The following is a 16,536-nucleotide window of genomic DNA, read 5'->3' on the forward strand; positions in this document are numbered from 1 at the left end:
ACACCTTATGAATCAAAGAATGCGGAAATGTTTCGCTTGGTCTTCATTGTTTGGGTGATGCAGAAACACCCAAAGTAAGCAAGCAGTTTGAAATCTGCCATGTTTTCTTATATGGGAACAGTTCTTCAGCCAGTTTTGTGAAGGCAGCATGAAACAGAAGTTGCGATATTATTTTTTTCTCTACTGTGACGTATATCCGGGAGAAACGGCTTCTCGAACAAGAACAAATGTGGGACGGGACATGACTTTGTACATGGAGAATTGATTGGATGCTGTGGTTTCGCCATTGGTCGAACATGTCCCGCCCTCGCACCAGTAAACATATCATCAAAGAAGAGAAGAAGAGATCCTGGAGCAACAAGTTATTTTGAGTTGGGATTATGAGGGCAAATTAAAAAAAAGAAGTGTAAATAATTTATAATAAATACTACAAAATTCCAGTAAAAAAAAAACAAGAATTGTCCATTTTGGTGACTAAATACAATTAAATAAATACAGCCAGACTTTTATTTTGAAAAGGGTGTTTATGGTGGGCGACAGACCGATATCGCAGAGTGGTCTCCCGCTTCACGCGTTGCTGTTGCTGCGGTCAACAGATGAGACACACGCCGCTAAGATAGCCGTGAATGACCGCAGAGCACGTTACGACGCTCCGCTATATCTGTTCTCAGCTGTATCTGTGGGTGTTTGCTTCCTCAGAGCCCGTTTGATATTGGATCATCCAGGCTGGAGAGAGAGAGAGAGAGAGAGAGAGAGAGAGAGAGAGAGAGAGAGAGAGAGAGAGAGAGGAGGAGGCCACTCCTTTGATAAACTGTGCGGATTAAAAAGCTCTCTTCATACAGCTGTGTAATATTTACATTCAGCAGATGTGTGTGTTCATAAATCACTAGAGCTGTGTGTGTGTGGACAGCTCGCGTTCATCATTATCCTCGTGTCGGACCTTCAGAGAGGAAATAATGTAACCTGGTAACACGAATGCAGGTAAGACACCGCGTTCCCTTTCTCACTAACAAAATGTACAATGAAATTATTCTAACTACCAGCCAAATACGTATTAATAATCGTTCAGTACGTCTATATAACAAAGTATCATGCCATCAGACACATCACTGCACCATCACAGCTAACACGAATATGTTCTAAGAACATTTAGCTAACGTTCCCATTAAGTTATTCAAACGTTTTTTCCTGAAAGTTCTCTGAACGTTCGAAACGTTCTGAGGTTTTTGTGATGCGAACGTTAAGGGAACATTCCATTTGTTCATTCTGCAAACACTACGGGGACGTTAAGTTACTCCTAAATGTTCTCTGGTCGTTCTGAAACATTTGATCAACTGAAACATTTCAGGAAAAACGTTTTGCGAACGACTTATAAATATCATGCTAACGTTTTAAGAACATAATTTAAGACCAAATAACATTGAACAAACGTTCGGTTAACGTTACTTAAAGAATGTAACTCAAAACGTTACTTAAATAACGTTTGCTCATAACTTTGAGCCAAACTTTTTAGCTAAAGTTCTGAGACCGTTCCACCACAGTACTGTTGGTAACACTTTATCTCACAGTGTTCTTGTTACATGTACTTACTACTATAGTAATAACAGTACACTGCATAATTACAAGCAGCTAAACCTAACCCTACAGTTAGTTTGTTGTTAATTAATATGAATTATTAAAGGGGTCATGACATGTTTTTTTATTTTTTATTATTATGTTCCCTTAGCTGCAAATATAGTATTACTATAGTTTTTTTTACAAGTTTTTTTTTAAATGTAGTGATTTATGACCTTTTCCCTGTTTCTCATCCTCTGATTCAAACAGTCTGTTTTGGGGGTGTTTCCCCTTTAAGAGTTCAGTGTTAACGCCCACTGTTATGATTGGCTAACGTCAGTGCCTATGCATCAATTATTAACGCCCCCGGCCAGAACATTTGCGGATTCGGCGTATTTAAAAAGTAGTTTAAAGTTTTAAACACATTACTTACAGTTTGCGTCGTCGATGTTGAGCCCAGAATAGTCGGCACGGACTTATCTTTGAGCAACAGTTTTCTGGCAAAGCCAGCATCATATTGGGATTTGTTCTCAAAACAGTCATCCTTCAAATGTACAGAACAAACGCTTAAACTAACATTGCCGTGACTGAGACGTCCGCAAAAAAATAAAGTGCATCCATTTTTCCCTGACGTCTGGATCTTTCGCAGCGTATTCAAAGATGTTGTTTGTCCAAAGCAGGATCAGCACATCTGCGGCATCGTAATTTCCCTGCAGACCCACTCGCTGTCCGTCGACTGAACACTTGTGAGGCGCGCAGCGCGCGGGCGCGACAATGAAACGAATACTTGTTCTGGAGGCGGTCTATATGCAAACGCTGGTACGTCACTTCGCACCGTGACGTCACTTCTTACCATGGATCCAGAACGAGCTGTATTTAGAGCTCGATTAAATAAATGATTCGTTTATAATGGGGAGGACGTCTTAAGCTATGAAACTTGCAGGACGTTTTAATGGTACAAAGACCTCTAATATACCAAAAGATCAAGGCAAATTTGGTTTCTCATGTCATGACCCCTTTAATATCTCGCAAGGATTTGTTTTGAACTACTAAAAATATGGGTGATTTGGAGTAGTATCTTATACCATGTTAAGTGAATATGGTAAAAACATGGTGATGGATACAAATGGTTACATGGTACTTGGACATGAGCCGTTTCCTCCAATGTTTCTGCCACTTTCTGTTTGCATAATAAGCAAAGTTCTGTATAGATCTCTTAAATGGACTAACTACAAGTCACGTAATCCTGTGTAAGACGTTTTGTGATCGATGTTTGTAATTTGACCACTAATAGCGGCTTTAAACATCCACAAGTGACCCTGGACCACAAACCCAGTCTGGAGCCGCACGGGTATATCTGTGGCAATAGCCAACTATACATTGTATGGGTCAAAATTATAGATTTTTCTTTTATGCCAAAAATCATTAGGATATTAAGTAAAGATCATGTTCCATGAAGATATTTAGTAAATTTCCTATCGTAAATATATAAAACATGTATTTTTGTGAGTGAATGCAGCACAATCGTGAACATAAATGCACAACTTTAAAGGAGATTTTCTCAATGTTTACATTTTTTTGCTCCTCAGATTCCAGATTTTCAATAGTTGTGTCTCGACCAAATATTGTCCTATCCTGACAAACCACACATCAATGGAAAGCTTATTTATTCAGCATTCATATGATGTATACATCTCAATTTCCAAAAATGTACCCATGTGACTGGTTGTGTGGTCCATGGTCACATATGGATCTCTTGAAGTTTAGGTGCTCATAGAGTCATATATTTTTAGGTTAAGGTTAAGCGTGTTTTTCCACCTGCCACACACACACACACACACACACACACACACACACACACACACACACACACACACACACACACACACACACACACACACACACACTTCCCTGGTTACGTGGATCTTCAGAAACACACCTGTCAAGAAACAACACTGATTCATCTTTTGTTCTGAAAGCCGAACCAAACGAAAGGAAGAAATCTAATCTTGTCTGTCATTTAAAACACATTTATAAAATAGTTGTTTAGTGTATATTGATTGATCTGTAAATGTATATTGGTAACACTTTACAATAAGGTTCATTAATAACATATTAATGGTCATATTAACTAACATGAACTAACAATGAGCAACACATTTGTTACAGTATTTATTAATCTTTAATAACAATACAGCTGTTCAGTGTTTGCTCATGTTAGTTCACAGAACATCCACTAATGTTAACAAATACAACCTTTGATTTTAATAACGTATTAGCAAATGTTAAAATTAAGATGAACTAAGATTAATAAATGCTGTATTGTTCATTCTTAGTTCATGTTAACTACTGAACCTTATTGTAAAGTGTTACCAATGTATTAGAAATCCCACTAAATGTCTACAACAGACAGTACATTAATAAAAAGAACATTAATAAACAGATATAGATTTTTATCTTAGCCATATAGGGGCAGGATGATTTTGCGAGTGTGTTTATGGGAGAATATGTGTGTGGTGTGGTTATTGTTGTGTCAGGTCAGCTGATGTATCGAGTTACTCGGGAGAAACGTGGGAGGCCTTGCTAGCGTAACGTAATATGTTAGCGCTAGTGTCTCGCTGCTATCTATACAGCATTCAAGACTCAAGACTCAAAACTATCAAGTCTTACACTATGACCTAAAGAACTGTTTTTGTGAAGAAAAGTACATGTGTAGCAGAAGAGTAGACAAGCTTCGGGACAAAATACTTGCATGTCGGTAATTAAATGGATCCTGTCACTGTTTAAAGGGGTGGGTGATTATGATTTCACTTTTCTAACTGTAGTTAGTGTGTAATGTTGCTGTTTGAGTATAAACAATATTATAAGTTACAACGCTCAAAGTTCAAAGCAAAGGAAGATATTTTCCTTTAAATAAATAGTTTTTTAAGGACTACAACAAACGGCTGGTAGAGACTACACGACATTCCTCCCGGGTTAGTGACATCACCAACCCTATATTTACATAAACCCCGCCCCCAGAACACGATTTATAGATTATAATGACAGAATATGCTAATCAATGACTTGAAGATAACTACACATAATTTACATAAATTCATCATCTAACCATTCAGAAATGTTCTGTTGCTTCTACATGTTGTCACTTCTTCTTGAGTCTCTCCATCTTTCTGACTCCGGTTTGAACATAAAAGGCTGAAAGTTTGTGAAATCTTCAGTGTGTGTGTGTGTGTGTGTGTGTGAGGTAAAATGACACAAGCTGTTGTAGCTCCGCCCCCTGTGCCAGGAGCAGCAGCTCTTTTGCATTTAAAGGGATAGACACAAAATGGTGTGTTTTTGCTCACCCTCAAAAAGTGACAATTTTAACATGCTATATAAAAATATCTGTGGGGTATTTAGAGCTAAAACTTCCAAAAGTTTAAAAGTTTTAACACAAAACTTCACACTCTGGGGACATCAAAGACTTATTTTACATCTTGTCAAAAGGGCATTATACCCCCCCTTTAAACTGCCCTGTTAATCTCAATCTTAATTGTCTCAGTTAAATTCCCTCATTTAATTTAATTTCAATGTTGTCTTCTGTAGAGCTGCTTTATTGCTGAATCCAATTAATTTAAAACTTAATGAACTGTGCAACATCATCACAGTTATTAAACTGAATCAGCACAGAAATGATTTGAGCTTAATGATGACGCTATTGTCTTTTGTAGAGCTGCTTATATAATTTTTTTTCATAATTTATGAATTTTGGCTAGCCTGAATTTGGTCACAATTTGAGAGATTAGAAACAAAATTGATGAGACAGTTGTCAGATTTCATTGGTGATTTATTTTCAAATATGAAAGTGATCTTTTCTCTTTAGAAGACTTGGATTAAACCGTTTATGGATTGTTACAGTGTGTTACTTTTTGAAGCTTAAAAATATTGATTATACTTTCAATGGATGGGCAAAAAATTATGAGATAAAAATATATATATGGCAGTTTTTCCATGTGTTATCAAAAATGGTATATAGAATATCTATATATATATATATATATATATATAATTTTTTTTTTTTGAGGTATTGTATCAAAATAAGAAATTCCAGTATTTGTGGGTACAAATATGTAAAATTTCAGGAAATTCCGCGTTAACACTAGACCTACAAGCCGGAGTTATATGCATATCACGATATATACATTTGCGATATTTCACTAATTTCTATATATTGTGCAGCACTAACGACTGATCTGTGGATTGCTCTCCTAAAGGCCAGAGTCGAGCAGATCCCACAGCAGAAGCACTAAAGTGACGTGAACCCCACACAGACGCAGCCATGCTGGAGGAGGACATGGAGGTGGCCATCAAGGTGGTGGTGGTGGGCAACGGGGCGGTCGGCAAGTCCAGCATGATTCAGCGATACTGCAAGGGCATCTTCACCAAGGACTACAAGAAGACCATTGGGGTCGACTTTCTGGAGAGACAGATCATGTAAGCATGCTTTAGTTTTACGCTTCAGTCGCTTTGAGATGCTTTTATGAGTTCTCATGCACAGCTTTTGGGTTCACAACTGACCGTTCGCAAAGACCCACCCCCTTAGTTACTGTTGCTATGTCCGACAAGCCAGACGCTCTCACACACACCATGTTCTCACGCAGTGATAAACACATCGCGGAGCAGAGAGGACACACAGACAGGACAGACCAGCTTACTCTTGATATGAAACAAAGTTTCAACTTTCAAATTTGGTAATTTTTTAAAGAAATTTAAACAATAAATACCGTTTTGTGGCTCTTTAATGTGTGTGACAGATCGCTGTGTCGCCTCAGTTAAAGCCGCTCGTGAACCGATCATCTCTTCCTTCTAGTTCATTTATAGCATCAAATAAACTTGAATGAACATCAGAAGAAATGTTGTTATAACCGCGGAAAGACGTCAGTACCGTATTTTCTGGACTATAAGTCGCATCAGTCAAAAATGCGTCATGAAGAGGAAGAAAACATGTATAAGTCGCACTGGACTATAAGTCGCATATTTAGAAATTTATTTCACAAGATCCAAGACCAAGAACAGACATTTAATCTGGAAAAGCACGTTATTTAACTGCACAATAGCACACTAACAACCGGCTGAATAGGTGTCCGGCATGTTAACGTAACACATTAAAAGCCATTGCACACTGAGTCCGAAATTCGCATCCGAAATTTTCGCATGTTAAAAAATAAAGACGACCTCACGTTATGTCAATCACGCTTGCACACTGCCTCCGAAACTTTCGTCCGTCATAAAAAAAAAATCGAAACAGGTTCGATTTTCTACGTATTTTGCATCCGTAACAAGCAGTTTGAATGGTGTTCGAATGGTGCTTTGACAATTCAGAGCCACCGAATCACGAATACGAAAAAACGCATACGAAATTTTCGGACTCAGTGTGCAAGGACCTTAACAGTTATTCAGCAACACAATAGCATAAAGAACATATACCTGGGAGGCTGAATAGGCTAAATTAACATCAGCAAGTCCAAGTTACCGGTCAGCAAGTTCACCAAGCTCCCGATCTCACTCCACAACACTGAACTCTTCATCCTCGGTGTCGCTTCTGAACAACTCCGCTAACTAGAGCGCCCTCTCGCGGTAGACGGTAATGTTTTCTCTTGGTTCATCTCAGTCAGTATGAAGTAATTTTTAACCCCATACTTGCACACTGAGAAGCTGATGTTGCACTGATGTAAGACTCATCATTCCTGTGTTTGAATAATCTGATCATTTCGTTTGCATACATCACATTCTGAATTGTTTCTAATTTTCCAGATTATAGCCTACATTAGCGTAATAGGCATTGTTATATAAACCAGTTTGAGTTAATCCATCTCAAGTGGACCATTGTAGTTTTTTAAGCACATAATAAAATAGGCTTTTCCCCTGAATTCTTGTAGCCGTAGCTCTGCAACCAATGCAATCTGAACACCAGTTTCACTGCACACTGTAAAACTGCACTTTTTTCACACTTTCTCGCCTAAAGCCAGGGAAGGGTTGCAATTTTTCTTTTTATAAACACTTTTTGTTATACTGGTTGAAACTCTCTTCACATCTTGAGGAGTCAATAACATGTGCTCTAAATATTGAAAAATGTACAAAATATCTTCTGTGAAAGTCTCAGGATGATGTTGGTTAAAAACTGACATTGCGATATTTTGTTTTTCTGCAATCTTTATTGCGATATGAAAAAGAATAAAAAATCACCAGATTACATGTATAGCTATATTTGGAAAGAATGAATCATTCAGTGATTGGGATGATTTTGTAGGAGAGAGAATCTGCATAGAAAATAATAAACAAAACAAATTACAAGCATATAGATAAATAACGGAAGGTTCATATGTCCGTCTCAATGCAGCTTCAAAGTCTCGACACGATTCCAGCCGAGAAATAAGGGTCTTATCCAGCGAAACAATCTGACATAAAAAAATAAAATAAAAAGTATATACTTTTTAACCACAATTGTTCGTCTTGTGCTGGTCTGCGACGCGCCACGCATTACGTCATCACATGTTATTGAAGACAAATATCCCAAAATCTCAAAATTGACCAGTGGAAAAAAAAGCAATGTTTTTGCCTGTTGTGTCTCACCTTAAACCAAACCCAATATGTCCTTTTATTAGGGCTGTCAGTTAAAGGCGTATTACCGCGTTATTACCTGCATTTTGATGAATAATGAACGCGAGACGCCGAAATGGATGCCAATAAGATTCTGAATGGAAAAATTACTTTTAAAAAATTCAATTCAATTGACAAGACCAAAGTGATCTGTGTGTTGTGTCGTTGTGAACTCAGCTGTCATCGCAGCACGTCCAGTCTAAACACCACTTGATGGTCAAGCACACACACAGCTGATGCGTTTCTACGCCCACTCGTCAATATCAGTAACGTCACCTCGTCAGTATTTCTTTCACCCTTTTATTGATGGACAGAGTTACATTGTGTGAGAGATTATTTGCTCCAAGTGAGATTGTTAGTGTGAAATTGAACACAGTATGTGTCAATGTTGTTTTCAATAAAAAAAACATTTGCACAAAGCAAGCCGATCCACTTTTCCATGTTGATAAGAGCATTAAAATGAGAAAAAATAATGGGACAAAAATAAATCAAGAGACATTTAGAATAGATAAAAATGTGCGATTAATCGCGAGTTAACTATGACATAAATGCGATTAATCGTGATTCAATAGTTTAATCGTTTGACAGCACCACTTTTTATTTATTGATCAAATGCAAAGATGAATATATAAGAATTGTGTGGCTTAAATCCTGGCCATCGCATATATACTACAGTATGTTCAGTATTCCACTCATACGTACTGTACACGCCACTCAACCAGCCTAAAGTGGGTCACATGAACAGAAATACGTGCCAGTAAACATGGCTCACGCTTGACCCGAGAGATGATTTAACACTTCTGAACAACACGATTCCTGTTTCCATTTAAATATGGGAAATAACACGCGGTGCAACCCCTCGGGAACAGAAGATCCTCTTGCCTTTGCTCGCGGTAGACGACACAAACGTGTTCCTGGATCTCAGTCTCTCCCGCTGTGACATCGCCAGAGAAGATCTGTGCGGTTTACTGGTTATACACATGAAACGAAACGAGGAACGAATGAGCTGTCAGTGGCTTTACGGTTTCAAAGCTTAGTCAAACTGAGAGCGAAAGCAGGACCAGTTGCATAAACATAGCCGCTAACTTAAAGCGTTATTTCACCCAACATTGAAAATTATCCCATAATTCTCACCCTGAAGCCATCCTAGCTGTATATGACTTTCTTCTTCGAGTTATATTTAAAACATATGCTGCCTCATCCAAGTTTTATAATGGGACTGAAAAGTACCTTAGAAACCCACAAAAGTGCATCCATACGACTCCAGGGGTTAATAAAAGTTTTTGTAAGAAAAATATACATTGTTATGCAATTACCCGAAGTCAGTGACTATGGTTTATAAAGTTATAAATATAGATATTTTTCTCACAAAACAAATCATTTAGCTTCAGAAGGCCCTTAATAATTATACAAAATATGTATTAATATTAATATTAACTTATTTAATTATTTAATTTATATATGCGCTTTTTTGGTGCTTCAAGATCTCAGGTACCATTCACTCCCATTAAAAGCCATTATAATTTTTTAATATAACTCTGATATATTATAATTTGGCTGAAAGAAGAAACTCATAAACACCTAGGATGGATTGAGGGTGAGTAAATTATGGGATATATATATTTTTTTTTCGGGTTGAACAAACCCTTTAAGATGAGTCTTAAGAATTAGTCTGACCAACGAGCAGTTCATTAGGGCTAATCAGTCTTACTTCTTGGATTCAAACTAGACCAATCTATGTTTTTATGTAACTGACTTAAGTCTTGACTAGTCTAAGCAGTTTATGACCTTTTAGCGTTTTAAAGACTTTTTCAACATTTCCATTCCACAAAGGCTCTTTATACTGGGAAAAAACGTCTTTATATTGTGTAACGAAGCCCTCATGTCATGATTAGATGCATATCACGATACTGAACTCCCAATACGATATTATTGCGCAAAGCAGGTCCCAGGCACTCAGTCAAACTTTAAATGAGGAGAAGGATCAAGTTAAAAAGCCTTTATTAAATATATATGGCTTAGGTCATTTTAAAATACCCGAGCCAACATGTTTCGACCAAACAGTGGTCGTCTTCAGGGCAAAGTGACACAGAGAATGAGAGTGACACCACATTATAAGTTAAGTCCCACCCATAATCTGAGAAAATTCAATCAATTCAATCCTAATACAATCAATTAACCCAATAAGACAATCCGGTCTACAGGAACCAACATAATGAGCAACACAGCAGGTGAAAATAACAAAGAAACAATAAAGAAACATATCTCCAAAGAAATCTCCCTCAATGTAGGTCATCTGGATAACGAAGCGCATATTACACGATATTATTGCGATTCTCCAGGACATATGATAACAATTTTTTTTATATTGATTAAAATTGTGTGTGTAAATGAATAGACTTGGACTTGATGCTGGAAACCCAAAGCAAAGCACAGGACAATAGAGACGCCAGAATAACAATATTCATGATTCTGAAGCTCAAAACACTGAATTATTTTAGACAAATATGATTGCACTCTTTCACCGACTAGATATAATATAAATATTAATATTAAATAATGTAGGCCACTTTTAACTGGTAACATCATACATTTGGCATTATCAGGAGGACACAGAAACATTCCCCCATTGCATTATTATACATTATATTCAACATTATATATAGTAGTGTAATGTAGTACTGACACTGTATTCACACCAGGAAAGTCCGATAGTTCACTTGCTTTGGTCCGGACCAAATACATTTTTTTTGTTGTTGTTGTTTGGTACGGTTCGCTTTCACACTGCTCTTTTTGCAAGTGAACCAAAATTTGTAAACAAAACCACACGTGTGCTAAGGTCGTCCATTCATTGGACAAGGATTCTCAAGTAGGGAAATCAGGAAGTGCAAAAAAAAGCTATTGTGTATATACTGCTAACAAGTGCTGTCAACGTTAACGCTTGCGATTAAGTTAGACCAGTTTAACGTAAATTAACGCAGCACCAAACACACACACACACCCACCCACCATCCTTGTATTGTAACTATCGTTACATTATATGAACTCGCTCGTATTCATGCAAATGCTTTTAAAGCATGTATGCGTGATTAGACTAAAGAGAACGCTCTGTATGTGAATGTCCTGATGCGCACACACTCATTCACTCACGACGCGCAGAAAGACGCGCAACAGTATCGTGTGGCCAGACAGCGCGCCGGAATGAAATTCTCTTTCGCACTTAAACGAACAATAACACAAACCATTATGCCAAAATGTAGTAAATCAACAACAGATCACTTTCCCATAACGCAACTCCGACTACGGAGGCCTGTTAACTCGAAGGCGCAGAGCTTTCTGGCAATTGGGTCGGTTCATGTTCACATAGTAAACGAACCGTACCAGAGTTCGTTTGGAACCGCACCGAGACCACCTCTTCAGCTGGGTCTCGGTTCGGATGTTTGGTCCGCACCCGAGTTAGATTGCTGTATTCACACCTGCCCAAAAGGTCCGCACCAAGGGGGGAAACGAACTAGAGTTCGATTCAATCGAACCAAACAAGGCAGGTGTGAATACACCCTAAAACTAAAAAATTTCTCACACACTACAATAATTTTTATTTTGGGTGAATAATAAATGATACATATTATTGCATTTTTGTATTGCGATATATTGTTACACCTCTATTTATATTAGAACAAAATGGTTATTTTCTAATAACTGTTCACTGAAAGCTTCAAAGTAGTTTTTCTATGGCATCGCTGTGAAAACCCATTTTAAACCCTGTGTTTATGAGTGTATTATTATCAGACCTGTGCATATATGAGTTTTGAGGTCGTCTGCATGTGTTTATGAGTGTATTATTATCAGATCTGTGTGTATGTGAGTCTTGAGGTCGTCTGCATGTGTTTATGAGTGTATTATTATCAGATCTGTGTGTATGTGAGTCTTGAGGTCGTCTGCATGTGTTGCAGAGTGAACGACGAGGACGTGAGATTGATGCTGTGGGACACGGCAGGACAGGAGGAGTTTGACGCCATCACCAAGGCCTATTACAGAGGTGTGTGTGTGTTCCCATACTGGGCTGTCTCTGTTGTGTGTGTGTGTGTGTGTGTGACGTGTGACGTGTGATCGGTCCCGCAGGAGCTCAGGCGTGTGTGCTGGTGTTCTCCACCACCGACAGAGACTCGTTCGAGGCCATCGGCAGCTGGAGGGAGAAGGTGGAGATGGAGGTGGGCGACATTCCCACGGTCCTGGTGCAGAACAAGATCGATCTGCTGGACGACACGGTGATCAAGAAGTAAGAGTCAGTGATGCTCTGGGGCATTTTAGCGGCATCTAGTGGTGAGGTTGTGAATTGCACTCAACGGAGGAAGTGATGTCGTCGTCTGAGACAGCAGAGAGTAGCCAGTTAAAGGGGTGGATGATATGATTTCACTTTTCTAACTGTAGTGAGTGTGTAATGTTGCTGTTTGATCATAAACAACATCTGCAAAGTTACAACGCTCAAAGTTCAAAGCAAAGGGAGATATTTTCCTTTAAAGAAATTAATTTTTAAGGACTACAACAAACGGCTGGTAGAGACTACACGACATTCCTCCCGGGTTAGTGACATCACCAACCCTAGAATTTACATAAGCCCCGCCCCCGGAACACGATTTACAGATTATCAAGACGTTATGTTGATTAACGATATGTTAATCAATGACTAGAAGATAACTATAGCTACATAAATTCATCAACTAATCAATCTTTTGTCACTTCTTCTTGAGTCTCTTCATCTTTCTGACTCCGGTTTGAAAATAAAAGTCAAAATGTTTTTTTTTTGCAAAGATAAATTAAGAAATTAGGTTTACCTGATTATTCAGTAAAACGATGTTATTGGGAATATTATTGTTACTTGTTCATAATTGTGTCAATGTTTTATTCGCTGACTTTAGCTAAAGCTTCTTTGCACGAAGAACAACATAGTGACGAAACTCGTCTGTCCGTTCAGGGCCACCGTAGAAACATGTCGATGTAAGGAGACCTGCGGTGTGTGTAGATAGAAATGCTCATTCTAAGGTAATAAAAACATAACGGTTGTGCGTGTGTGTGTGTGTGTGTGTGTGTGTGTGTGTGTGTGTGTGTGTGCGTGTGTGTGTGCGTGTGTGCGTGTGTGTGTGTGTGTGTGTGTGTGTGTGTGTGTGTGTGTGTGTGTGTGTGTGTGTGTGAGCGTGTGTGTGTGTGTGTGCGTGTGCGTGTGTGCGTGTGTGCGTGTGCGTGTGTGCGTGTGTGCGTGTGCGTGTGTGTGTGGTTGCAGTGAAGAGGCTGAAGGTCTTGCTAAGAGGCTGAAACTGAGATTCTATCGCACGTCAGTGAAGGAAGATCTCAACGTCAACGAGGGTGAGTGATGAAGCCTTTCCGCTCACAAAACTGATTATGCTTTATTATAAAATAACACAGTTTATTTGTTGTAGTTTTTAAGTATCTAGCTGACAAATACCTGCATCGGCTCAAGCAACAGTCAGCGGAGGACAGCGAGGTCGTTCACTCATCCAGCAATAAAATAGGTAGGACTGAACTTTTGTGTGCTCGCATTCTCCAATTTATTTTAAAGAAATTCATAATTTTATTCAGCAAGGATGCATTAAATTGATCAAAAGTGACTGTAAAGATATTTATAATGTTATAAAATGTTTCTTTTTCAAATAAATGTTGTTCTTTTGAGCTTTCTATTCATCAAAGAATCCTGAAAACAAAGTATTACAGTTTCCATAAAAATATGCAGCAGCAACACGACTGTTTTCAACACTGATCATAATCATAAATGTTTCCTGAGCATCAACTCATCATATTACACTGATTTCTGGAGGATCATGTGACACTGAAGACTGGAGTAATGATGCTGAAAATTCAGCTTTGATCACGGGAATAAATCACACTTTACTATATATTCACATAGAAAACACTTATTTTTTATTGTAATAATATTGAATTTTTCATCAAATAAATACATCCTTGGTGAGCAGAAGATATAATATATATATATATATTAGAGCTGTGAAACGATTACCGGTAAACGCGATTAATCGCATCCAAAATAAAATATTGTGTTTACATAATATGTGTGTGTGTGTGTACTGTGTATAATTATTATGTATATATAAATACACACACATGCATGTATACATTTAAGAAAAATTTGTTATTTATATATAAAATATTTCTATTCATATGTAATAAAAAAATAAAAAAGATATATGCAGTATATAAATGCAAATATTTCTCAAATATATACATGCATGTGTGTGTATATATACAAAATAATCATACACAGTACACACACACATATATTATGTAAACACAAACGTTTAGAAACACAAACACAAAGCTCTAATATATATATATATCTTTTTTTTTTTCTTTTTCTTTTTGACTAGGGTCAAAGCTGACCAACCAAACCTTGACACCTACTTTCATTAATATAGGTTTTATTTTATTATTATTATTTTTGCATATTTAAACCACAGTGCCGGTGTTTATCAAACCTCAGATGTAGCATGATCGTGCATTTTAATTTTTAATTTATTAATCTTTCTGGATTTTTATATAGTCTCTTGTTCTTTTTTCCCCAGGTGTTTTTAACACGTCCGGCGGCACTCATCCGAACCAGAACGCCAGCGACCTGAACGGTCGTGATGTCATCAACCTGCGACCGAACAAGCAGAGGACGAAGAAGGCGAAGAACCCGTTCGGCGGCTGCAGACTTCTGTAGGACGGCTCGTGATCGGCTTCGTGAGCGCCGAGTACAGGAACCCATCGTGTTCTGTGTTTCATACGTCACGGACTCCTGCGGATGAGTGTGTGTGTGTGTGTGTGTGAGTGTGTGCCTTCTTCAAACACTCGTTTTTACAGCACATGCTGAATTTCTGCGCCAGTAGCAGCATCAATCACTATTACAGAGGAAATATGACACACAATATGCTCTGCTGGCGCAGAAGTGTGTCCTGAAGTCAAACCCTCAGTGAGTGACGGGAAATTGGAGGATGTTAAGATATTTTTGTACGCGTATTCAAATCTTTTGGACACTGCCCCGTCCTCTCATTTTAACAATGATTGTGGCTCAAAATTGAAATGAAAAGCGAATCTATTTTCTCACAGATGTGCATTATTTGATGTGGTACACAGCAGGGTAATATTCAGATGTTCTCTGAGGAGATTAATTACAAAAGAAACACACCATTTGTGCATTTGGACTGTTCATCGTTTGTGCAATATGTTCGTATCGATGGAGATGCATATTTGCAATCTTCCCTTAAAAGTAATGTTCATTTGTTTCTTATATGAACAGTGTCATGAAGTTCAACACATGTGTTCTTATAGGTATTTTTGTATGAAAAATGTAGTAAAGTAACGACTTACTTAAATCCATGACATTTAACACAGTGCCAAAATGTTTCTACTTGTACGAGATGTAAATAGCGTTAGTAAATGGTTGAGCGAGTCCGATTTTTAGATATTATTTCAAATGAAATCAACATCATTAATATGCATCAATATGCTCTTCTGAGACTCCACATGCAAGAGATGGAAATATATAAACATATTCTTTTGGAATAAGGAAGTTTAACTTTTTTTTATTATTCATTTGCTGACAGCTGGCAATGCTTCAGATATTAAAGCATACGGCATCATACACTTACTGCTAGGGCTGGGCGATATAGCTATATGATATTATTAAGCCTTTATGGACATATTCCACATTCATCTTAACATATTATGCATTTACTTTAAAGTGGCATAAACTCTTTTTCTTTCCAATCAGTCATTTTGACCAAGAAGCCGAACGTTCACATTAAAATCAGTTTTTAAATTTAATGAACACAATTGCAATTATATTATAACTTATTTTTAATAATTTTCATTCATATGCACCAATGTAACAAAAACTAAACATCAATATTTATTTTCATATATTGTTGTCTATTTTTTACTAAAACATTTGAATCCTTAAATATGCAGGAGCATTAAAAAAAAAAATCAAAATATTGCTAAACAAATTAGAACTCAAATAATTTAACACACTTGTGTTTCTCGAACGTGACCGCGACCATCATGAAAACGATGATTGCCGTGAAAATATAATGTTTATCTTTTTTCTGATTGGTTATTGGGGCATTTGGGGCGGTACCTGATTGGTCCAGAGACTACATACCAGAGAAGTGAAGTGTGTGAGATGTGCCATAGACAACATCATGAGAAAACACTACCGACGTTTATTTATGTTGTGTATATCTTAATAATCTCATAAGATGCGTTTGTTAGGTCAAAGCGCTTCAGTTTAGCAGTGTTCATTCACTCTTTATTTGAAACAATCATATT

General features: G+C 37.6%; 1 protein-coding gene across 1 annotated transcript; it reads left to right on the forward strand.

Moving 5' to 3' along the window:
• Positions 1 to 519: 519 nt before the first annotated feature.
• On the forward strand, positions 520 to 16,183 carry rab23 (RAB23, member RAS oncogene family). Its single transcript, XM_079634720.1, has 7 exons — positions 520 to 981; positions 5,808 to 6,027; positions 12,147 to 12,232; positions 12,316 to 12,472; positions 13,475 to 13,557; positions 13,632 to 13,724; positions 14,790 to 16,183. Exons 2-7 carry the CDS (start codon positions 5,873 to 5,875, stop codon positions 14,927 to 14,929), a joined length of 714 nt encoding a protein of 237 aa, XP_079490846.1. The 5' UTR covers positions 520 to 981; positions 5,808 to 5,872; the 3' UTR covers positions 14,930 to 16,183.
• The last annotated feature ends 353 nt before the right edge of the window (positions 16,184 to 16,536 follow it).

The sequence above is a fragment of the Phoxinus phoxinus genome (assembly GCF_949152265.1).
Source record: "Phoxinus phoxinus genome assembly, chromosome: 14".
Lineage (NCBI taxonomy): Eukaryota > Metazoa > Chordata > Actinopteri > Cypriniformes > Leuciscidae > Phoxinus > Phoxinus phoxinus.

Bases quoted from the DNA above. Each gene is read 5' to 3' on its own strand.
- rab23 (XM_079634720.1), top strand. From the start codon at position 5,873: ATGCTGGAGGAGGACATGGAGGTGGCCATCAAGGTGGTGGTGGTGGGC. The intron at 6,028-12,146 runs GTAAGCATGCTT...CATGTGTTGCAG, and splicing joins TTTCTGGAGAGACAGATCAT to AGTGAACGACGAGGACGTGA. The intron at 13,725-14,789 runs GTAGGACTGAAC...TTTTTTCCCCAG, and splicing joins CTCATCCAGCAATAAAATAG to GTGTTTTTAACACGTCCGGC.